Source organism: Python bivittatus, unplaced genomic scaffold, assembly GCF_059951505.1.
Source record: "Python bivittatus isolate LINGU-HERP-01145 unplaced genomic scaffold, Pbiv_v1 ctg000320_np1212, whole genome shotgun sequence".
In the NCBI taxonomy this organism is placed as follows: Eukaryota; Metazoa; Chordata; class Lepidosauria; order Squamata; family Pythonidae; genus Python; species Python bivittatus.
In genome coordinates this window covers 3,858,823-3,881,885 of record NW_028277052.1, presented here as the reverse complement: position 1 = coordinate 3,881,885, position 23,063 = coordinate 3,858,823, and the positions used below count along the sequence as shown (strand labels likewise).

The 23,063-nt window shown below is 48.6% G+C and overlaps 1 protein-coding gene across 1 annotated transcript; it reads right to left on the bottom strand.

Annotated features, from left to right (window-relative positions):
• Positions 1 to 544: 544 nt before the first annotated feature.
• On the bottom strand, positions 545 to 21,928 carry OAF (out at first homolog). The gene is made up of 4 exons (XM_088138991.1): positions 21,300 to 21,928; positions 5,595 to 5,729; positions 4,562 to 4,742; positions 545 to 3,097 (listed from the first exon to the last, which is right to left on the bottom strand). Exons 1-4 carry the CDS (start codon positions 21,528 to 21,530, stop codon positions 2,823 to 2,825), a joined length of 822 nt encoding a protein of 273 aa, XP_087995117.1. The 5' UTR covers positions 21,531 to 21,928; the 3' UTR covers positions 545 to 2,822.
• Positions 21,929 to 23,063: the final 1,135 nt, after the last annotated feature.

Genomic DNA, 23,063 nt, shown 5'->3' with positions numbered 1-23,063 from the left:
CAGAATGTCCATTGGAAGCAAAGATCACGAAACAAAAGCTATCATACATTGGCCTCATCATGAGGGCTGATGCATCTATGGAAAAGGATATAATTCTGGGCAAGGTGCATGGAAGAAGAAGCCAACGGCACATGAGGTGGGCAGATAGACTACTGGAAGCCACAGAAATGCACCTGAAAGAACCCCATAATATGGTGAGAGGCACAAGACCTTGGAGACCTTTCTCCATATAGTCCCCAGGACTTCGCGACGACCTGATAGAATATTAAAAACAGCAAGCTAAGTTCCAAGAGATATGGATGAAGCCAGTTTGCAGTGAAATGTGTAGACCGACTTTCTCCAGGATTCCTTATTTGTACGAAATAAGATAAATGTGGCACATTCTTACACTAACAGAACCGATGATTGATTTCATATGTGTACTGAGATACAGCTATGGAAACAGTGAACAAATCACTTCTCATTTACAGTCACAGATGCACACATTTCAGCTCTGTGCAATATTAGCTACAGTCTTAGGGCAAACCCATAGACTCCTTGGAGATTTTTTTTCCCCAAAATCAGTTTATTCAGCTTATCAATCATAAATAATTTGTTTGAAAAAGACTTTCATTCAAGTTTACATTTATTTCATTGCATGTGGCCAGTTTTCTTAAGAGCACAAAAGGAATACTTGCCCCCAGTCAAAAACACAGTCACAACTGCACATTTACTCTCTCTCTCACACACATAATTCTAGGAAATAGATAGATAAATACCATCTTTTAAAATAGAATCGTTAAGACTTGAATGTCAATGGTCTGAAGTGCCCAAATTACAGAAGGAAGGTAGCACACAGAAATGGAAGAAAGTTAAGAAATCAGCTGAGAGCGTAACAGGTCTACAGCTTATCTGCAACAAATCCCGTTTTTAAGAAGCAGCGGCAAGACAGGTGGAAATCAAACAGGGAATGCTGCCTATATCACTGCAAACCTATTGTGACAAGACCAGGCTGGCTTGAATTTCTGCACATCCAAAGATGTGGGAGCCTGTGACTGTTGTCGGTGAAGCAGCAACTTCAATCACATTTCACTGTCTTTCTTTGCACCCCAGTTACAGAACTTACGGCCACAACTGGTGGGTTCCACAATACAGGAACCCCAAGTCAGCAAGACACGCTGGCTATGCCCCTCTCAAGGAGCAAAGAAACCAGTGTAATGGCTTAACATCAATGTTCGCTTCATGCAACATGCTCGGCTGCGTTCCCACAATACACTGACTCACACAAAAAAACCCAAGCCTAGTTTATTGTGTTGTAGGAACATGACCCTGATGTCCCAGATTGCCACTGTCTTTCTCCATTTTGTTGATAGCACCCATGGACCTGGTTGGGATGGGAAAAAGCACACACAAGGCTTTTAGTACAGGTCCTACAGTGTGCTTGGGTGCATTTGCACAACTGCTTATCTTATGGGTCTTCAGAAAATGCTGCTCCTAGTCGAACTGAGCAGGTCAGGGACAGACAGCCATGCATGAACTGACGGTACGCAACATCCCTCTTCTGTTGCTTTCCCACTTCCTATCTGGGCATCTCATTCATTTCTGTAGTCCGAACGTCTTCTGCTACCGCTTCTCCAACATCTGGGGCACTCATAATTTGACATATCATTGGTCCCCTTGGTTTAATTAACACACGCACACATACACACGCACACAGCATTGTTCTGGCCAATCACAGTTTTGTGGGAGAGGGGTTCAGAAACAGAAATGGATAGAGATTTTACTTTCTAATAAGGAGAAAAGGAAGGCACTGGGGCGTCAAGCTCAGAAAATACGTAGGCCTTAGGAACCCTCTTTAATGCGTCTGATTGTCTGCAATCTTCAGTCCCTGGAAGAACAGAAGCAAGGCTGGTACGAGCTCTAATTAAGGCAGAGTTATAAGGAAAAAAGGGGGTCTGCACCTTTAAGGAACCAGAGTTCTATATTCCCACCTCCAGCATTAGGGAGCCAGTCAAGACCAAGTGGTTGGGCTGGGTGTTGGGCCCTAATACTTTAGGTATTAGGATAGAAGGTATAATGGTATAACGTCCCAATACTTTAGGATCCACCCAGCTGATTATGCAGCATATATGTCAGGTGCGTCTTGGCAAACTGCCGTTGTCAAAGCTGGCCAGGGATGGTGTTATCCGTGGGAAATTGGTAAGGGGAGCACATGGCGTTCTTGTAATTGACAATTGGTCGTAGGTGAACAGCCATCCCACAGCACTCTCAAATAATCTCTTATTCTTGCACAAAATGATGTGGAGAATATCCAGGACGTCCTTCCAGATTCCAACATCGCCATGGCTCTGTCTCCTCCTGCTGGTTGCTCCAGGTAGCAAACGTAGAACGTATTGGAAGCTCATGGACTTTGTCCAGAAGATCCTCTATCCACAAAGGCTTCCTGCTACCTACCTGGTGTCTAATCCTTTCGGGGAGGTCGTCAGGGAAGAACATCTACCCTCTCTTCTCCATGTCCTTATTAAAAGAAGCAGGCACAAATCTCATTGCTGTCAAGAAGCCTCAAGATGGCTAACAGTCCTCATTCTGATGTTCCTCATCTTCCTTTTGACAGCATTGCAAGCTGAATGTCCTCTCTGCCCATAAATCTGAATGTGCTGGCTACAGGAGAAGACAGAGAGACTCACTCCAAACCATGTTCAGGAGGCATCCCGCAGGGTTCTCCCTCCATGCCCTGCCCCTTCCTCTTTTCCGTTCCAGGTGGCCATCTTGGTAGCACTCCCCAGAGCTCCTAGAAGGCAAGTGCTCACAGTCCAGAACAAGATGGCTACCCAGGTGTCCTGCTAAGTCTCTTCATCCCACAGGCAGAGCTGTTTCTGCGGCACATAGTAATCGAAACTGTAGGCCTTCTGGCAGCTGCGGATGCCACACTTGTAGGAAGTTGCCTTTCCAGCCGCGTCTCGGCTCTTGCAGTACTTGAGCATGCAGGGGTACCACTCGATGCTCAAGGCGTAGCTGCAGATGCAAGGCTTCCAGCGATCTGGGCAGACTCGGCAGTGTTGCAGATCAGGCAGGTCTGCGGACTGAGGCAAGACCTCAAACATGGAGCCATCCACCCCTGCGGGAGACACAGGCGGAAGGGAAAAACGAAGGTCACTTCCCCTAGTGAAGTTCTTCCCCCTTTGCCATTTTCCACCAGATATCCTCCTTTTCTCTTTAACCATGCTGCCCTTCTCTGCAGAAGCTGGCAAAGTGCTCTCAGCAAAGCACCTCTCTTCTCCTGCTCCAAATCCTTACTCATTGTGGGCAAAACGTCTAATTGCAGAGTTAATAGCAGCTCTGACTCCAAAATGAGGCTGTTCCAGCCTTGAAATGGGCCGGCAACATTATTCTGGAGTGGTTCACCTCAAAACAGACTCAGGATCTGCTTCAAGGTTGGGCCATTAGCAAAACATTCAGAAAGGAGGCCTGTTTTGCAGTCAGACTGTTCCATAATGGAATATTTTGCACACCTAATCCTTAGTGAAAGCTTACCTATTTCCATGAAGGCTTTGCATTAGCCCTTCCATCCTAATCCCTCAGCTGACATTCACCCTCTATCAGTCAAACCATCCGTCACCTTCTTAACCCACATCATGGGAGGGTAGATCACAGGCACACCACCTTTTTGGGGCCGAGAGGTGCTCTTTGTCAAGGACAAAGAAATGTTTGGAGAAAAGTTTGCTTGTTTATCTATTCATTTGTAGAACTTATAAGGCTGCCTATCTCACATAGTGATCTTAGGCGGCTCGCCACAACGAGAAAGCCACAAGATAAAAATAGACACCAGACCCCCCATACTACTGACCCCGACTCAACCCCCTCCTAGTCCAATGTTGGGGGAAGAGTCGGTCTTCACAGCCTTCTGGAAGGCTGAAAGGGTGGGGCGAGGGGCTCAAATCTCAGGAGGGGGGCTGTTAGACAGGACTTAAATTTAGATTAGTTAGATTTTACTTAAATTTAAATAAATGAAAATTACTTAAATCCACAGACTGTTCTGCAGTGAGTTGCTTCAAGCACTCCTAGCCTTGAAACAATGCTTGGCCAATTCCAGGACACTTTGGAAAAGACACTTTGGGGTTAAAACATTCCGTTTCAGAGTCAGAAGGCTCTAGGAGGGAACATTTTGCTCCTCTCAACTCTTAGGTTTCTCAGGACTGGAATTTCTCCACTGGGGATCTTCAAAAAATGCTATGAGCTGCAAGGGGACTTCTGAAAGAATAACACAGAAGGGAGATAACATGGATTGCCCAGGAATTACACTGTTGGACAGGAGCAAGTGAAACCAGATAGGAGCAAAATTCTGAGTGAGTAATGAAGGTTTGAAGTATCTGTTGCTTTTCAGACAAACCTTCATTACTCACTCAGAATTTCTCCATACCTGCAAAGCAGCATCTGTCTCAAAAGGAAAAATACAGCAGACAGGGAAGTCGTCAGTATTTGATTATCAGCCTGCATTATCCCAGCACTGGGGGCATTACGAGATGCAAGTCTGTCTGCAGAGACCACAGCGCCTTCTCCTGATGGCTGCAACGCTTCCTACCTTTCTCCATCCAGAACTTCACATCCTCTTCCCGAGTGTAAATGGTCTCCTTGGCCTCCGAACAGATGTTGTAGATGTGGGAGCTAAGCTGGGCCCCTTTGCTGAAGTTGACGGCCACATCCATACTGAGGTGTTCGAGCGCGCGCACCTCCTCAGCCTGCCGCACCGTCTGTGGGTTTTTCTGGCAGGGAGAAAAACGGAGGAGAATCAGCGTTTCCATTCCTGATGTCGATTTAAAACTCAGCTGCCCTTTTCAGTCGCCCATAACTCTGATCTAGATCATCAACAGGGATTCACTTATGCTTGTTTTCTCTTCCTTTTTTTCTGTCACCAGATGACTAGCGATTGGGGCCCTACCTTGACTACAGAATTTGGGATCTGCTCAAGTGCAATTCATTTCACCATCCATTTTGCAGGACTTTTAAATAAAAAAAAACGGGAGAAAAAAAAGGGCCAAGCCCTATAGGGAAGACTGGGGAGGAACGTTCATTTGAAAACGTATGAGACGGCTAGGATTCTTTCAAAAGTCCCACAGGGCACCCTCTTCATAGGGTGGGGCTCTTTACAGATGCTGTTTCTCCATTGCAGCACTTCCTGGACTGACTATGGAATGACGCAACTTTGCAAGAACACACAGTCATTCCAGGAAGTTTGGCAAAGGAGGCCACAGCCTGCCGAAGGATCCTCCGTGGCTGAAAGCACAAGATGCATTTTAAATATTAAAAGAACAGTAAAAGGAACATCCATGGTCAACTGAAAAAGAAAAAAATGAGTGTTAGGCAGACATTTGTTCTGGGATCCACTACAGTGCGCCGATTCTTATACATTCTCACTACAGATATTAATAACCAGGCAGCTTTGTCATAATAGATAGGAAACCATCACAACAGCCAGGCCTGGGAGACATCGTGGCATGTCTTTGCCTCTGTAGAGAGCTGACTAATAAAGCTAAAGAGCGACACGGAAAACAGACTTGTGGGTTAAAGTTTATCTCACCCTAGTTGCGACACTGGAGAACCTTCCTCCACCTTACCTGTCTGAGTTTGGCCATGGCCTCGCTGGGGATGATTTCGTTGCGATGCAGCCTAGTGATGAAGCAAAGGGCTTGGAACTGGTTCTGTCCTCTTTCCAGCTCCCCGAGGATCAGGGCTCGGAAAATCTTCACCTCCTATGAGAAAAAATGTTTCTTGATGGATCTCTTGATTCAGCAGACAAGGAAACCTAATTGCTTCGACCATCTACCTGCCCCAATGTCTTCCCATTATGCTGGTGGAGTGACAGTTGAAATTTGGGCATTTACGTAGGGAGGAAGGAGGAAGGAAGGACGGAAGGAAGGATAAATCTAATTTTCCCTTTCTTGGATTTCCTGCAACCCATCACTGAGACATTGTTTGTCAATACTATGAAAGTCACAAAAAAATTTTTTAAAAAAAATCCCAATGGGATTGCAAAACACCAGTTAAACTGAAGCAGGGTCTCTTCTGGAACTACCAGCCTGTTCCTTCCTCCAGCTTGTTCTTAAACAGAAAACTTGGCTTTGGGACAGACTGCAAGTGAGGGAAGAGATCTCCTGAGCAGCCAAATCCACTGAGAGGTGCAGGAAGTGCCTTTGGCTTCTCTCAGGGTGAGCAGCCCTCTCAGGTCCCCGTGAAGAGCAACCAGGAGGAGGAAGAAGGTAGGGGAGAAAAGGAGCGAATGAGATGGCTGGTAGAAAAGGGTGAGCCAGCACAGAGATGCAGAGAACAATCCCTCCCCAGGTGAGACCCCAAGTTTACACCCAGGGAGATCAGCCATGTTAAGAAAACTTAGAGAAAACTTCCATTCATTTCCAGATGAAGATGGAATTGCTTTTCTCAATGAGCTGCTGACAAATGGACCATTTTAGCTTCTCTCTTTATTTTCTTCCTTAGAGCTCTTGGGCTGATCTCCTTCCTCTGCCATCCCACCCCAAAGGTCCAGCTTGTCTGCTTCTGCACTGCTTCTGTTCATCGCTGCTATCAAACTCCTTCCACCCCATGCTGACTTCTTTGTTTATCCTAATAAACGACATAATCTGGAAACCCTTTGGGGTCAGGGACCTCTCTGTTTTTGCTTGAATTGCTTTGCAAATAAATGCATTCGTGCTTAAATAAATAAAGGCCCCCAAAGCAGGTGGACAGGAAGCCTCTGCTCCGAATGGCTTTCAAACACACACACTTTTTGTATGCTGCAGACAAATATAATGGGATCCTCGCGCAGACCATAGGCATTCTCCCCCCTCCCCAAATTAACTACACCCCACCTCTCTTGTGAAGAATGGCACAACAACCCTGCAAAGTAGGTTGGGCCAAATCCACCTGCAGTGAATTTACTCAGATACTAAAGAACGAGTGGAGCTGATGAGCTGGATGGATTGATTTTAGAAACACAACAGAGCTACAACACTAGAGCACATCGACCAAGTCGACTTGGTCAGGATTGGAATGAAAGAGGGGGCAAAGCGATTGGACAAGTGGGACAGCTGCTGTTGGTAATGCACATGAGAGATCATCTTGAAATGCTTGTTTTGTGTTAGGACATGTCCTTTCCCTCAAGAATCGTCCCTCAAGAATTCCAGGCACTTGACTTATAGAGCACAAGAAGGAAGGCCATTGATTGTGTGTCTAGCAACCCTTCTAAACTTTGACTAAATCCTTCCTGGAGATGAATCTTCCATTCCAGACATACATGTCCCATGGCTGAGTCACTGCCTCCACTCCCATGAATCGGACTGATGAGCCACACAAAAGAGGAAACATCTGGACAGCTAATAGCTGGGATCTGGCTGGGGGCATGGATGAAGATGCAGGGGGCCAAAAGATTCCAAGCATGCTCTCACACAGATGCACACACAGCTTCTCTTGCAAGTGGAGTGGAAAGGCAACATGGATGACCATCAAGTCCTACACTTGCAAGGTTTTGCCCTGTCCCTCCTACCTAGGACAACTTATCCTTGTTATGTTTCTACACTTTGCTGCTAGAGCTCGTGGCACCTGAAATCCAATGTGTGTGGAAGACTTCAGGTGGGAAAGGTTGCCTTACACTAGTGTTTCTCAACCTTGGCAGCTTGAAGATGTGTGGACTTCAACTCCCAGAATTCCCCAGCCAGCCATGCTGGCTGGGGAATTCTGGGAGTTGAAGTCCACACATCTCCAAGCTGCCAAGGTTGAGAAACACTGCCTTACACACTGCTGTGGAAATTAGCTTAGCCTCCAATTCAATTCTGGTATCACCAGTGAAGGTGAAAAACCACGTCCAGCCTGGAAACCCTTCTCCTGGGCTACTGCCAGCCTGCACTGCAAGGAAGGCACAGATGCAATTATGCAAGGTTCAACAGACAGGGTAGCTCTGCTTTTTCCGCCCCACCCTGCAAGGAAATGTCTACCATCTGGTCTCAGGATCCCTAGCTGCTTTCGTCCTTATTCACAAGGCACCATCTACAGGCACAAAATTCAAACGTTTCCCAAGCAAGAGAGACAAAAAAGGCAGGTGTAGGTCTGAGGACAGAGAAAAGACCAGGATAAGGACGGAGGAAGTTTAGTACGTTCAGCTGCATCAATTCCAGCCTGACTTTGGGATGTGTGAATGAGGATTAAAGAGCGAATGTATCCAAGAGAGATACCAACACTCCACTCCCTGCAGTTATATGTGGAGTAAATCAAAATAGCTGCATTTTCTTCCCAGCCTTTCTTTCCTATGTCCTCTACCCCCCTCCACCCCCTGTCGCCTCCCTGGGTCATAGACTCATCCATTTGTCCTCGACAAGACACAATCTGTGGAGAGAGCACTACAATAGTCAATAGTCAATAAACAATAGTGCTAGAATGACAGCTTTCTTGGGATAATCCCCAGCCTAGAAAAATGGGTCAGGGGAATTGTGAAAATCCAGTTTGCATCTAGAAAGTTGTATTCTGCAAGATGCTGTGACTTTGGCGTGCATGCACACACGCACGTGCGCCCCCCTCTTTTTACACAGATTTGTAATTCCTCAATCAAAATGCACCATTTGGAATCCAAGCCTGCTAAAACATCTTTTGCTGGGATGAGCTAACCCAAACCTGGAAAAAAAAAGTCCCGCTCTCACAACTGACCCTTCAGTCGACTGGAAAGAATTTGCAGCAACCTAATTTCCTCTGACATATGTCAGGAGGGATGAAGTGCAGTGAATGTATAACATAGACAAAAGTTTCTCTGCTTCTCTTTACCCCCAACAGATGTTCAGACTCGGAGTTGCTCAAATTGAGAATGCAACCAAATCACAGCCAATGTCCCCTCCTGCTCTGAGTGGCTTTTTCTGATGGGCAAGTGGTTCTTCTTTTTTTTTCCAACACAGCAGCCATACTTAAAGAAATAGGGAAATCAACAAAAAAAGAAGATGACCAAGTGGAAGCATCTGTTTGATCTTGGCTCATGTTAAAAAGCTAAGCTAAGTGGGTATTTAGCCCTTGGATAGGAGACCACCAGGAAACCCTACAACGACAAGTTAGTTTGGGAAGTTGAAAGAGACATCTTGGAAGAAGGTAGTAGACCACCTCCATGTGGTCACTAAGAAAAATACACGGACCTGTCCAGGGAGGAGTTGAACTCAACTTGAGAGTCTGAGAGTGTACACTCATATCCCGTTTTGTCCATTACTGGGGGATAAAAATGGGTACTGTTGTATTCCTAGATGGGAATGGGTCTGAATTCAGATGTTTTGGACATGGGACGTGACAGATGACGGACTAGAAAAAGCCACCATTCTGGCAAAGTTGAGGGAAACAGAAGAAAGGGAAATACAGGACAAGGTAAGTTGTTGAGATCAAGGAGATCACAGGAATGTCCTTGGAAGAGTTATGGATCACTGATGGGGACCGATGGAAACAATTAGCACCATCCATACAACAGCCAGGGGTCATGTCTGATCCAGTGGCACCTCATTAATCCTTCAAAGAGGACTTAAGGGGAAAAACATGTTTCTGACACTTCTCGGGTCTCTCTCACTTTAAAGATGTCTTTGAAGAATGCCTGGGAAGATGCCACCACAAAGTGAGATCCAGAGTGCGTGTGGAAAGCCCTTGCTGATGTCAGTAGCTGAACCCGTGCAACTTGAGTCTTGCAAGAAGCCCAAGAATGGGGTGTGAAGACAATGTCCCTCTTCCGCCAAGCGTGAGGGTCCCTAATGACTGCTGAAACAATTCTTGCCTTAAAAGGACAGGATCCATAAGCCGAATCTCTTTGGCTCCCTAACATATGAGGAAGTGCTCTCCTATCTGGCCAATAGGCTATTTCCGCTCCCCAGGGGACACTCCCCCCCCCAGGAATCCTCTTTCTCTGCACTGACAAAAGTGGGGGGACCTGTAGCATTGCCAGCCCAATTTTAAATATTTACAGACTTCTCTGCATGTGGAGAGACTTCTGGATGGCAGGCATTTGTTCTGTGCCTGGAGTGGACAGGAGGGTGCTGAGAAACTCTTTGCATGTGGCGGCTGCCAGCATCTTGCTGAAAGTGGGGGAGGGGGGGAGAGGCAAGGAGCATCACAATGATCAAGAAGGAAGCATGGAAGGAGCAAAGGCATCTGAAGAGCGAAAGAGAAGACCACACGAAAGGCAGCTTTTATACTCAGGAACAGAGAGAAACCACATTTGCCCGGTGTGACCGATTGGAAAGATGCAGAGATGGCGACATGTTTTGTGACCAATTCATTCCATAACTCCTGCTTTGCATGCAGCATCCCTCGGTACAGCTGCATTTCCTGAAAACTGAGAGAATGGCTGCCCAGCGTAGACAGTCCTGAGCGAGGTGGCAAAATCCTTGATTCTGTAAAGATCCATTTGCCACACGGCATCGTCATCTTGGACCAGGTAGACGGGCTCGGGGCCTGCGTGCTTGGTCTGGAGGTTTGCTAAGAGCAACTCCAAGTAGGATTGGGAAAGACTTTGGTACTCTAGGTAGACTACAACCTCCAGCATTCCCAGCTGAGACATTTGGAAAGCACCACGTTGAGGGGAGAGGACAGACTGAGTACCTGACCTGCTAGAAGCTGATCCACTCTCCATGTTCTTAGAAGAACTAAAATCCTTTCAACATGCCCGTCTTTTCTACATTGGATGCTCCACCCATAGCTTATCCCGGGTTGCATTTCTTTCTCACTGAAATAACTGCCTGTGGGATGATGTGGGTTCAGGGTTCGGCCTTCTCCCAATTTCTAGCTCCATCCTGAATGTTTTTCAGGTGGGCATTTGGGGCCATTCTCCTGCAGCACAATCTACTTCTACTTCTTCTCTAGGGAGGGGAATGGAAAGGAAGTGGGCTATGTGTGCGTGGTGACATTTCTCAAACAGGGCAAACTGATTTCTGGACAACTTTGCCTTAAACATTTCCGTAGAGGAAAAATGACCACGACAAACAGGCAGCGCATATTGACCATTTGGGGATCTTGTTTGCGAAGACGCAGATGCTGCCCACCCCCTGGGTTTAGCCCCTGCTCCTTTTTCACTGTGAACCCCAAACTTGGATGAGGCTTCGGTGCTGCTGCAAAAACCCAAGCCTGTTTCAAGCTGATTTATTATATTTTAAAGGCAGACCTTTACCTAAACTCTGCTGACTCAGGGGGTCCCAAGGTGGGCAAAATAGCACCTTCTTTGTCTGTGGACAACGGCTTCGTGCAAGATCTGCCACCCGTGGAGAAGAATCCCTCTGCCCCAACTGGGTTCAGCCCAGCCACCCCCATCTGCTCAATGCCACCCACTTTGGGCTCACTTTCCACGCAGCGGGATCTTCCACTAGATCATTCCTACATTTGTGGAAGCTGCATCCAGATTCTCTGCGATAGAAGAGGCACCAAGATCCTGGGAACGGGGTGCTAGTTTCTGGCTCCCCAAGATCTCGCTTCCAACCCCTTGGGGCATTTAGGGCCCCTGGTTTGATGCACTGCCTCTAGAACTGGGCAGAAACGGCTTTTCAAAACAGGTTACCAAATTTACAGGTAAAGGAAGGAGGTGGGTGATTCCTCCAAATTTCCCCAGGGAAGGAGAGATTCTCTTCAAAATTTTTCAAGGGCAGAACTTCTCTCAGGAACTGATTGTGGCATTATCATGGAAGAGCATGCCACGTACCCTATCCCTCCAACACACACACACACACACACACACGGAGTTGCTTTTGCACTTTTCCTTTGGGACTGAATGGAAGCAGAAGCCCAGGAGGCTACAGGCTTGCAAAAAAATGACCCGGGCAATGAAAAACAGGCCATTTTCACAAATCCCTTGCCTATCTCATCATTTCATAAGTGCAAGGTCACCAGAGATCTCCAAAATTCTCTTTTCTCCTTTGACAGACTTCTCAAAAAAACAAACAAAAACCTCGTTCATCATATTGAAGGACAATTAGTAGGGGGGAAAAGGGTCAATTTCTCTCCCTGAAACCACTCACGTCACACACATTTTTGTGACACCAGGGATCCTCTTTCCTGCTGTTTTTAATTTGAATCTGTTTTTCCATTCTTGTTTATAGGCTTTCTGGCTTACTGAGAACGTCAGGAGTTTTAAACAAATACAAAAGGAGAAGGCCACTGTCTCTTCCTCTCAGCCCTTGAAAATTAAATTTAAAACGAAGATCTTGCCTCGTAGGTCTTCAGTGGGGCTTTAAAGCTTACTAACTTTACACACACACAAATGTTCTGCTTGGAAAATTGGATAAAGTAAGGAACTAGGTTTACTCATGAGTTTCCTTACTGTAACCTTTCTGGCTAGCTTCCTTCAGCTTCAGCGAGTTAAACTAAGAAAGCTGTCTTTAAAGAAAAAGAAGAAGAATGAAATCAATTCTAGCACTGCCCTGGAAATGGATCAGGTTGACCCACCCCTCCGAAATTCCCTTGGGGCTTCCAATGGAAGGAATTCCTGCACGTCAGTTCACTAGGTTGTCTTGCGTGTGTGTGTGCGTGTGTGTTTCCGAGAAGGAGCCTTTCCCCTGAATTCCCTTCCTGCGATTCCTGCCAGAAAAAAAGCAAAAAAGAAGGGAGACGGAAGATTCAGCACAGTGTAACTTCTCGGCCAAGGGAAGGACCCAGCGCCCAGGGGTTTCCGTGAAATTTTCCAGCGGAGCCACAAGCCTCCGCGGGACATCAGCACATCCACAGATGTCCCAGCTGATGGCAACTGCTTGTTCAGGGGCATTCAGCAACCCTGCCACAGGGAGCAGCCTAGGCAGGTGAGGGATGAGCGCAACTGGAAGATCACCCAAATCACTACCTACTTTTTATTTATCTATTCAATTTGTGTAGCTGCCCATCTCAAACCAGTGACTCTGGGCGGTGAGCAACCCTAAAAACAATTAAAATGGTTCAAACACAACCCCAAAAATAAATTACATTCAAATAGCAGCCAAGAGATATTATGATCTGTTGGTGTCAACATAGCCAGGAAATGGGGCCCTTCACACACTCGGGACCCCAGGCCCGGGCACACAGCCAGGTCTTCAAGGCCTTCCAAAAAACCCCAAACTTCTTTACCCTCCTGGTTTTTCAGTTTAGCAGTATGTGCATGCATGCATTTAGGTGAATGAAGTAGGAAGGATTTTGAGTATCCTTGCAAAGGACTGGCGGGAGGGAAAAGGTTTCAGAGAGGAAGAATAAAGTGTATGGAGTGTGGGCACTACAGGGGTACAAACTCCATACTAACAGCTACTTACAGAATGATGCCTAGAACTTCCAGATTAAATTCTCTTTTATATATAGGGGTTCTTTTGCATGAAAGCCCCCCTATGACCATAATCCCAACCAGCAACATCTCTTCGGTTTCCAAGTTCACCAGAACATCCCATCTTCTAAAGGGACCACCCTTTCCCCACCTCCCTAAAAAAATGTGCTCAATTAAAATGCAACCCCTCTACAGACCTGCAGGGGGGTCCTCCAGAATAACAACAGCCACCTTTGCTGAAGCTCTCCTCTACCCGTGTTCACAGAGGGCAGCAGGAAACATAGACTTTAACAGCCATGTGATAAATTCGCTAATGTTTAACATTGCGGAGATACTCCTGCAGAGAGCTGGCCTTACAACTTCCAGACTAATTCCTCTCCAAGGCGAATGTTAGAAGTCCTCCATCTCTCTAGAAATGGGTAGGAACCCGGTAGCATCAGCTCCAGAATAGTTTTTAAAATAAGTCTTTCAAAGCACCCAATTGTGTCTCTCTTGTGGGGGATGCGGTTGTGCAGGGGCAAACCAAGGACGTTCAACAAACTTGGTTGATATCCAAAGAGGTAAGCAGGGAGTGACCTGATTAATACTTGCATGGAGATAGATATGGATATTCCAGATCTTCATTGTTACACCCTTTCTGTACTGTTGCCCAAACCTAAACAACTCTGCAGGGACCTGTCCTTGTAGCCATTCCAAGTTGAGCTGAGAAAAACTGATGTTCCATTGACAGCCACCCGATGGAAGTGCCAGAACAAAGAACAATAGCCTGTTTCCAACAACTGACAGCCACAGGTCTCTAGGAAACTCACAAAATCTGCGTCCGCTGCCTGTTCTCAGTGCAGGATACTTGGAGGTGGACAACTCTGAACGTAAAAACTTTCCATGATCAGCAACTTCTCAAGCATTAAGCACACGGCAGTGTTGAAGTTGGTAATAAACAACCACGGTTGTTATGGACGATTGCTCTGCTAATTCCCAGTGGGCACGGCCCACGGTCAGTGATCTGGGAGCTGTCGTTTCCAGAATATCTGGAAAGCACCAGGTTGCAGACCTTTAATCAGCTTTTTACTAAATATGAGTGCTACATCATCATCTTTCACCTACCCAAGCACTAAAGGTGACGATGACGATTTTGTGCCATCGAGTCGGTGTTGACGCTTAGCGATCACAGACAGATTTTCTCCACGATGATCTGTCCCTAACCTGGTCCTTGAGCTCTTCCATTGGTGCACTCAACAGCTACTGTAGAAAATTCCTCTAATACTAAACACAGTATTTGAGCATAGTATCAATTCAGACCCTACACCAAGCTTTGGCTTGTTTTAACCATGACTGGTTGAAAGGAATGCATCATTTCTGCAAGCTTCCAGAGTGTTCAAAGCACGTTATTCTCCCTATCCTTGTCCAGCAGTGTCCTGACGTCAGCCCCTGGTATTTCCAGCTAGCGTGGTTAACAACCTTGCCAACTGGGAATTCCTAGAGCTGAAGTCGAAACATTTGGAGAAGGGGTGTTATCTTGGGCTTCCCTATAACAAACCTCATCGTTCCACTTACAGTGTGGTTTTTCAGGGGATCATTACAAGGGACCTCGGATCATTTTTGCAGCACGCGTGGAACAATCCAAGCTGTTGCACGACAGCCAAGAATTAATCCCAGCGGAGGCCTTAGCCTAAAAAATGCAGCAAAGTGTGACCCCGCACTTTGGAATTTTAACTACCACTCAAGAGACAGTTTCTGAATTTCCTGGCACTTGAGCTGGGGTGTAGTGGAGGGGGGTGACGTCTCTCTCCTCCGGATGAATGGAGAGTTACGAGCCAATGCCATGCAAACAGAGATCAAAAATTCCAGGATGCCGAGGTTTCAGACATTCTTTCACTTTCCATTCTTCAGCGCAGACCCAGCACACCCACCCACATAAAAAGAGTAAAGTCCCATTTAACATCAGCTGCCAAGCTTCCTTGTTTCATTTGAAGCTGGGAAATGCACACGTGACACCCTTTGCCTACTTATATTTTCAAGGAGGGGTGGGTGGGTGCGTGCGTGTGTGTGTGTGTGTGTGTGTGTGTGCATACATGCCAATCAAGGGACTAGTTCCCCTAGCCTGGATTGCTGGCTGGGAACAATAGGAGTTGTAGTCTCAACACATCTGCCTAGCACAATGTCAGGGAATTCAGTTCAATCCTGACCAGCAGGAACCTGCTCCGTGTGGATTTTTACCTGGATCTTGGATACAGAATTTCCTAACAGCAAAGTCCCCCATTCAGGCCCATCCCTCCACTACAGCTTTCCATTATTTGGGTAAGAGGAGTAGGAGTCAACTACCCACAGTCCAAGAAAGGGCCCCATGTATGTGCAGTGAGCAAATAAACATGGCTTTAATGACAGAGATAAGGATTGCTAACTGATTGCTGTATTTTCCCACCGGCTGGATGCCTGTGTTTCAAACAGCAGCTTAATTGGGAAAACTTTCTCTGTCTGTATGGCTCTCCTGAAAAGCGCCTTTCTTTTATATCCATATCATCTCTTCCAGGGAAGAGAAAGTGATAATGCTAAAGCCATGATTCGTAATGGGGATGCTGGTTCCCAACACTGCAGTCGTGCTCAAAGCACTCAGTCCTTAACATGGTTTAACACTGTTAGAAAGAGTATTTTCTATGCTTCGAATGTCTTCTTTCTGTCTGGCACATACCCTTCTCCTCATCTTGCAGGGTCTCCATAGATATCTCTCAGCACTGAGTTGCTTTCCCCTAAACGTGTCAGGCCAAAATCAAAAGAGCTTCAAAGCTGTAGCATCAGTGCTGTGGAATTCAACAGAGTTGTTGTGTGCGCGGTGGGGGTGGGATCCAAAATGGAAATACAAAACATCTGGAAATGCTAGACCTTCCCCAGTTCTTCCAGAAGGACCCTTCCCTTTTTGGTCTCTGCTGGAAGTCAAGATTTTTGGTGTTTGTTCCTGCTTGAATAAATGCCTTACAGAAGTGGTGGGGAACCTGTGGCCCACCAGATCTTCTGAACACCCATTCCATCTCTCACTATTGGCCAAGCTCTCTAGGGCAGTTGGAAACACCATAACTTCTATCCACAGCAGCCTGTCTCAAGAGCAATGCCTTCTAGATGTCTTGGACTTCAATTCCCAGAATTCCTAGCTCGTATGCACATGCTAGAGATGCTATGAATGGAAATCCAACACATTAGGAGGGTAGCCGGTACAGTTTATGTCATTTAATAAAATTGGTTAGTCAGAAAAGGTGCGACCAGATTCCTTCTGATTTTTGTCTGCCATAAACTAACAAGGCTCTCGTCTTCTTTTTGATGTAGGGAATTTCAAGCTGGACATGCTTGAAACATCAAGAATTTCTTTTCTTTTTGATGTAGTCTTTACCTTAATTGGTTTTGCAGTCATGGGGACCAGCTGCTTTGGGGCAAATTTTAGCATCCCCTTTGTACTTGTCCTCTTAGAAATTAATCACTGGGCATGGTGGAGGGATGCATGATGAATAGTCACCTAAATTCTTCTGCAGTGTTCACAAGTGCATCATAGGAGGCACAAATGGAATATGCATTTTTCTAAAGATGGCCTCATCAAGAATTGGGTCCCTCCCTCCCTCCCTCCCTCCCTCCCTCCCTTCCTTCCTTCCTTCCTTCCTTCCTTCCTTCCTTCCTTCCTTCCTTCCTTCCTTCCTTCCTTCCATTTGCCCACTCCTACTTTAGAAGATGCTTTGCAGTAACAGAAAAGAAATGAGAAAACCTTTGGGCTGACATTCAAGACCCCCTCCCTTCTGTAAAGAGAAAGCGGGGGAGGAAGGGGACCAGCTAGGGGACCTTATAGGTTGCCCTGATATAGATTCTCCCTGAAGCACTCTCTCCACATTTTGCTACTTAGCAAGATCTTAGCAAGTTCCTCCTCCATCTCTGGAGGAGAAATGTCACGCAAGGCCTTTTGTCCTTGGTTCCAAAAGAGAGAAGTGACCTCTTGGTTAAGTCCAAAAAAGGGAACCCCAAATGTCCAGTCTGACTTCACCTTTGCCTTAATGGGCGTGTTCTCTGGCAGTCTGTACTTGTTGCAATCGGCTTCTGGCCAGGGGCAAGGCCATAAATGAGTAAAGGGAACAACTCCGTGCTAAAGGGTTACTACAGAATGTCTCCATGAGAGACTGAAGAAGCAGGAAAAGAAATAAAGGGCCAACTGTGCGCTTCCTTATGTAGAGTTCAGCTCGAAGGAGACTTCACCTTTTCCACCCAATAATTCAGTACTCTCCAAATGCCTGCAAACTGGAAGATGTTTCATCTCTGATTTAATGTGGGAACCGCAGGGCAATGGTGAAAGCAGTTAATAACAATGTATTTTTTCCACCAATGATTTACCAAAAAAGCTCTCTTCTGTATTTATTCAATGAGTGCAAAGAAAGTAGCTGGGAGCAGATTGTGAGAAAAACCATTTTGGATTAGACCAAAGACTTGGGTCTCGGAGTCCAACGGTCAAACCAATTAGCCTAGGAGGGACTTCTGTACCAAGAATGGATAGGCAACCTTTAAATGGCCAAAGATCACACAGCTGGGCAGGGTGTGGGTAGAAGTTTGAGGGCTTGCATTAAAGCATCTTTCAACCTCTTCAGAAGGCACCAAGCTGGAGAGATGACAGCTCCAAGAATTCCTAGCCAGCAATGCCACAGTCCGCTTCCCAAGCTGGATACGGAAAACTAGACAGATGTCACATCACCATAACAGAGCTTCAAGACCTCCAAATGACACTTTCCAAGAGAAAGAGGCGAGCAGAGACGGATGCACCCAACGTTTCTAGACAAGATTACAGAACTTTCCCGGGCGACCTTTGCTCTATCTGCCTGTAATTTACTCTCTGCTTTTCCTCGTGGCAGGAAGTATTATCTCATATATATCACTGCCAGTGGGTGGGTGTTCCTAACCAATTACAACTCAGGGAACAGTACTGAGCTGAGCCCAGGGTAACGTTTCTCCTCCCCAGTAGCTGCCTCTGGCTGTTCCATCCACATGTTTTGGAAGGTGGGGCGATTCCAAGCCAGAGATTGCCTCATGCTCACTGGGGAATGGAAACGTTGTAGGGCTGTTGCTTCCGAGGCTGTCCTGTGATCCTGGCCAGCTCATCGGACAGAATCACCAAAGATAACTTTCCAGCATAAAGGCTGGGAAGAATGGTCTGTGTTGATAAGAAGAGGCCTTGCGGTCTCTCTCAATTGTGCTGTTCTCAGACAGATGAAAGCCCAGAGCACGTGCTGCTTTGCATGGATGCAGCCCCATGGAAGACCTCCAACCCTGGAAAGTTCTTGCAACGGGGTGGGTACGAGGCCCTCTCTTTTTAAGGACATTTCTTAACTCGGTGATAAAGCCTGGACCTTCTGCTCCTACAGACTCCTACAGACTTGCAATCTAAGGGCTGTAGAATCCTCTTCACACACCCAGCTTGAAATTCCCTCTTCCTTCCTGCATCTACTCCCTTATTCTCTTCTGCTGCCTTTCCTTATACCAAGTTACGCAGGAGCCACACACACAACCAGGGAAGTGGATGGAATCCACATGTTCGGACTCTGTTTCTTGGCTGGCTTGCATGTCTCTCTTCCCCAGCCCTCCCCAACTCTGCTGCATGCTGGAGAACAGTTAAATCTTCTGCATCAGATTTGGGGGCAAGTCCAAGTTCAGAAAGATAGCCAATTCTCCCTTCTCTTCTTCTCCAGAACATAGAAAAGGCCTTTCCGGTGTCCAGCCGTGCAACCTCCCTCCCATCAGGTTGCTGAGAAATAGCTTTGCAGAGACTTGCATGCCACTGCTTCCCCTTCTTGTATATATGTCTCATTCCAGAAATCACAGTTCAGAAGCTTCTATAAACACAGACTCTGTTGTCCCTCCCACCCTCCCTGCAGGCCTCTGTCTCTCCCTGGGAAGAGATCAGGGCCCAATAGTCCTTTCTGGTATATGTGATCACATCGCACACATGTGGGCCCCATAAAAATACACTGATGCCCACAAGGATATAGACAGCGGCCTGTTAAGAAGATGCTAACGGTGTCCTCCCCAAGGCTTTGGGGCCACGGAGTTTCTGCTAAAGCCTGCCCACGGTTTTCAGTGCTCCAAGGTGCCGGAACCAGCCTGGATGTGATGGTGGTTCTTCACGGCAGCCGTAACATTGTCCTGTTCTCTTCATTAAGCAGAGATCATCTAGAAGCCACACACGCTCTCTTTATAACCTTGGAATGCTCTCTGCCTGTCCTTTCCAGAAAGTCCATCAGCAAGAAATCAAGATCACAGCCTGCTGTATCCCAGCCAAATGTCACTGACTCCTTTTGAAAGGAAACGAAGCCAGAGACCATTCTCACCTCTTCTGGCAATGAGTTCCAAAGATCACCCATGTGTTGCACCTATAAAAACAGGCAATCACGTGGGTGACCTTTGGAACTCATTGCCACAAGAGGTGAGACTGCTGGGTCCATCACCTTGACTTTTTGGACCACACCCTCTGGATACCCTCGTAGCAAGAGGCAGCTGTCTGTGAGAACTACCGGGCACTTTCCAAATGAATCGCACGGCCACCAACTTCAGGCTTCGTGTTTTGATTCCCCTTCCATTTTAATTTTATTTATTTAATTCAGGGGCTGCCTGAATCCACATTGACTCTGGGTGGCTCACAATATAACAGTACAAGACAAAAATGCAACATAAAACAGATAAGAAGATGGCATATCCAACCAAAAACGGGGGGAAAAATACAAATACATCGTACCAGGGGCTCCGTCCACCCTAGCAAAGTGGGGAGAACAGCCACGTCTTTAAGGCCTCCCACAATGTCATCAGGGCAGGACCCACCGAGACCTTGGTGGGACCTTGTTCCAGAGGGCTGGCACCAGGACAGGCAAGGGACGCTTCTGGCCCCTGACAGACACACTGTTTAATCAAAGGAACCAGAAGACGCTTGCAGATTCTGGGTTGGGCTGAATAAACCTATTAGCCAACTATGGTTTGAGGTTTTTGGCATTCTCGTGGCCTGTCCAGCCACCTTTGCTTCTGGTTGCATTAATGCAGTAAGTGACTCAAATTAATTAGGCATAAACTTCCAGGCTACTCCCAAGTCGTAACTGCCTGAGGTCCCCCTTTTCAGGAGGTCAGGTAGAGTGTCGACATGGGAGAATTTTTTTTTTTTTTTTAGCCTGAAACAGAAAGAAAAAGAAACTTTTGAAGTCTGGGAGCCACGAGCATGAAGCCGATTGCCCTGAAAAATGCTGTGATCTGAGCAGATCTGAAAGGGGAAGATGCACACGTGCAATTTTGGAAGAACCCCCTGAGGCCGTCATTCTTACTTTGGGGGGAGGACAACGCTAGTCGTGTCCTCACTGGGTATCGGCAAGGAAAAAAGGGTGGGAGGACTAGTTGGGAAGCACGGGGAGATAAAAACAGCAGAACATGGAAAGATAAACGCCACTGCAAACTTCCACTGGTCCTCGGTGCCAAGATGTGCAAATGTTATCAGAGCAACCATGCCTTTCTGAAGGAAAGCCCACCGCCCACTTCTCCCCCCTCCCCAATGCCTGGAAGTTCCCCTTTGGAGAGTGCAGCAGACGGAGCACATAAATGACAGCCCCAGACCCAGGCTTCGAATGCCTCTTTCCAGGCCGTTGACTGTCCAGGAGCCGCATGATGGGATCAAATAAACCAGAGTGGGCTGGTTCACCCAGCACTACAAAGCCAGGGACTGTCCTTCCGAACTGAGAAGGGCAAAGCTGAGAGCACTTTAAGTTCCTCTTGAGCCCCAGGTGCGTAGCCAGCTATTTTCTCTCAGCCTAGGCTACCTCACAGGGTTGTTGGGAGCATCACAGGCAGAAGACGACGACCCAGATCCCCCTTACTGGATGAAAGTGGAGCTGACAAACACAACTCTTACTCGCAGCGGGGGCTCCGGGGGAGGGAAGTCACCCCTCCTTCCCGCTCGGCCCTTCTCCGCTCCCCGTCCCTCGCACTGGGACCCGCCGATCGCCGCCCCTCGGCCCCCCCCGCCCCCGCGGGCGCCCCGCACCTGCTTGAAGTCGGCGGTGAGGCTGACGAGCGTCCCGTCGCTCTTGCGGAGCTCCAGGCTGACGCAGTCGGCGCCGCTGTCCGCCTGCAGGCTCTCCTCCGTCACCTGCCCGTCGGGCAGCCGGACGCGCACCCGCAGCTCCGAGGCCCCCCCCGCCGCCCCGCTCAGGACGAGCAGCGAGCAGAGCAGCGCGGCGGGCAGCCGGCCGTCCCCGCCCCCGCGAGCGGGCATCCCCGGCCGGCGCGGCAGGCGGCGCAGCAGGCGCGGAGGGGGCTCAGCCCGGGCGCGCGCCCCGCTCCTCCGGCAGCCGCGCGCAAACTTTCCCGAAGTTGCTCGCTGCGCTCCGCGCCCGGCAGGACAGCGGCTGCCGGCGGGGCTGGTCGGGAGGGCGGACCCAGCCAGCCAGCCAGCCGTCCGCCCGCCCCCCGCGCCGGCCTTCGGACCCGCCCGGGCTCCGGCAGAGACCCGCCTCCCGCTCTCAGTCCGGGGGTTCGCCCGCGCGCCCGGTCCCCTCCCGGGGCGCCCCTGGCCGCGCTCGCCGTTCGCCCCTTCGCCCCGTCACTTCCTTCGCTCTCGCAGCCCGCGACCCGCGGGAGCTGCCTTAAAGCGGCAGGCGCCCCCGCTCCGCCGCCCTCGGCAGGGCCGGAGCGGGGCTGCAGGGGGGCCCGGCTGGGAATACCCGCCCTCGCCGCCAGGGAGGAGGGAGAGGAGGGGAGAGCGGGCGAGCGGGCGAGCGGGGGTGGGACGCCGGCTTCCCACGTGGCGCTCGGCCTCCGTGGAGCGCGTGTGCCGGGCGCCCTCCCCAGCAAAGCGCCTCCCGGCGGGCTTCGCACTACGCGCCGGTGGCTGGCGGCGTTGGTCCCGGTCTGCCGTGCGAACGCAGCCCCGGCGAGGCTGGGAAGGACGGCGAGGGCTGGAGGGTTGTGTGAACTCCCGAAAACCTCGAAGCGAGCAGAGCGCGGTCGCCCCCCCCTCCACCCCCGTTCTCCTTAATTAAAACCATTCGAGGTCTGCTCCATTCTTCAGCGAGAACTTAGATTCCCACTTATTTACGGGAGGCAAACTAGAGCTGGTCCACTGGTTTCCCCGAAGCGCGATGAGAAGTCTACAGACATCCACCATTGCCGGCTTTGCTCAAAAAAAAGAGGGCGATCCGATACATTCCCCGTGGGAAAAGCGTCGCGGGATGGCGCGCAACCGGGTTTGTGCCGGAGGCTCCAGTGGGAAGCTGGTGGTCCGACCTGCAGACCCTCCCCGCTTCGAATCCGGATTCGCTGCTTCCAAAAAGCGCTTGTGAACCTGGCCAGGGACAGCCCCGCTTCCTGCACAGAACAGGAAGATGGGTGCTCCTGGGGACAAAAGCATCTTATTTCCCGACAACTTTTTCAGACTTGGTTCCCATTGATAGAAGATTCGATGGTGCTCCTCACCCGCGGGGCACTGGCTGGATGATGGGAGCTGTAGTCCAGACCATCCGGATGGCCCCAGTCTCACGTCTGTGGTTTTCCTTCACCAAGTGAAGCCCCGGGGTTGTGCTCCTGGTCCTGCTCGTCCTTGCAAGGTGGCTCCAAGGAGGCTTTTTTAAAAGGGAAGAACAAGAACAAAACCCAGCAGGGAACAGGAGAACCAAGACTTTTCTGAGGAATGTGCTTCTTGCCCAGAAGGAAGTTTCATTGGGGTGGGGGAGACAATTGCAGGAGGGCTGTGGATCAGTGGCAGAGCACCTACTGTGGACCACCTGTACTACCCTCTCCCCTCCCAGAT

Bases quoted from the DNA above. Each gene is read 5' to 3' on its own strand.
- OAF (XM_088138991.1), bottom strand. From the start codon at position 21,530: ATGCCCGCTCGCGGGGGCGGGGACGGCCGGCTGCCCGCCGCGCTGCTC. The intron at 5,730-21,299 runs GTGCGGGGCGCC...TTTTTCTCATAG, and splicing joins TCACCGCCGACTTCAAGCAG to GAGGTGAAGATTTTCCGAGC. The intron at 4,743-5,594 runs GTAAGGTGGAGG...TCTCCCTGCCAG, and splicing joins CCATGGCCAAACTCAGACAG to AAAAACCCACAGACGGTGCG.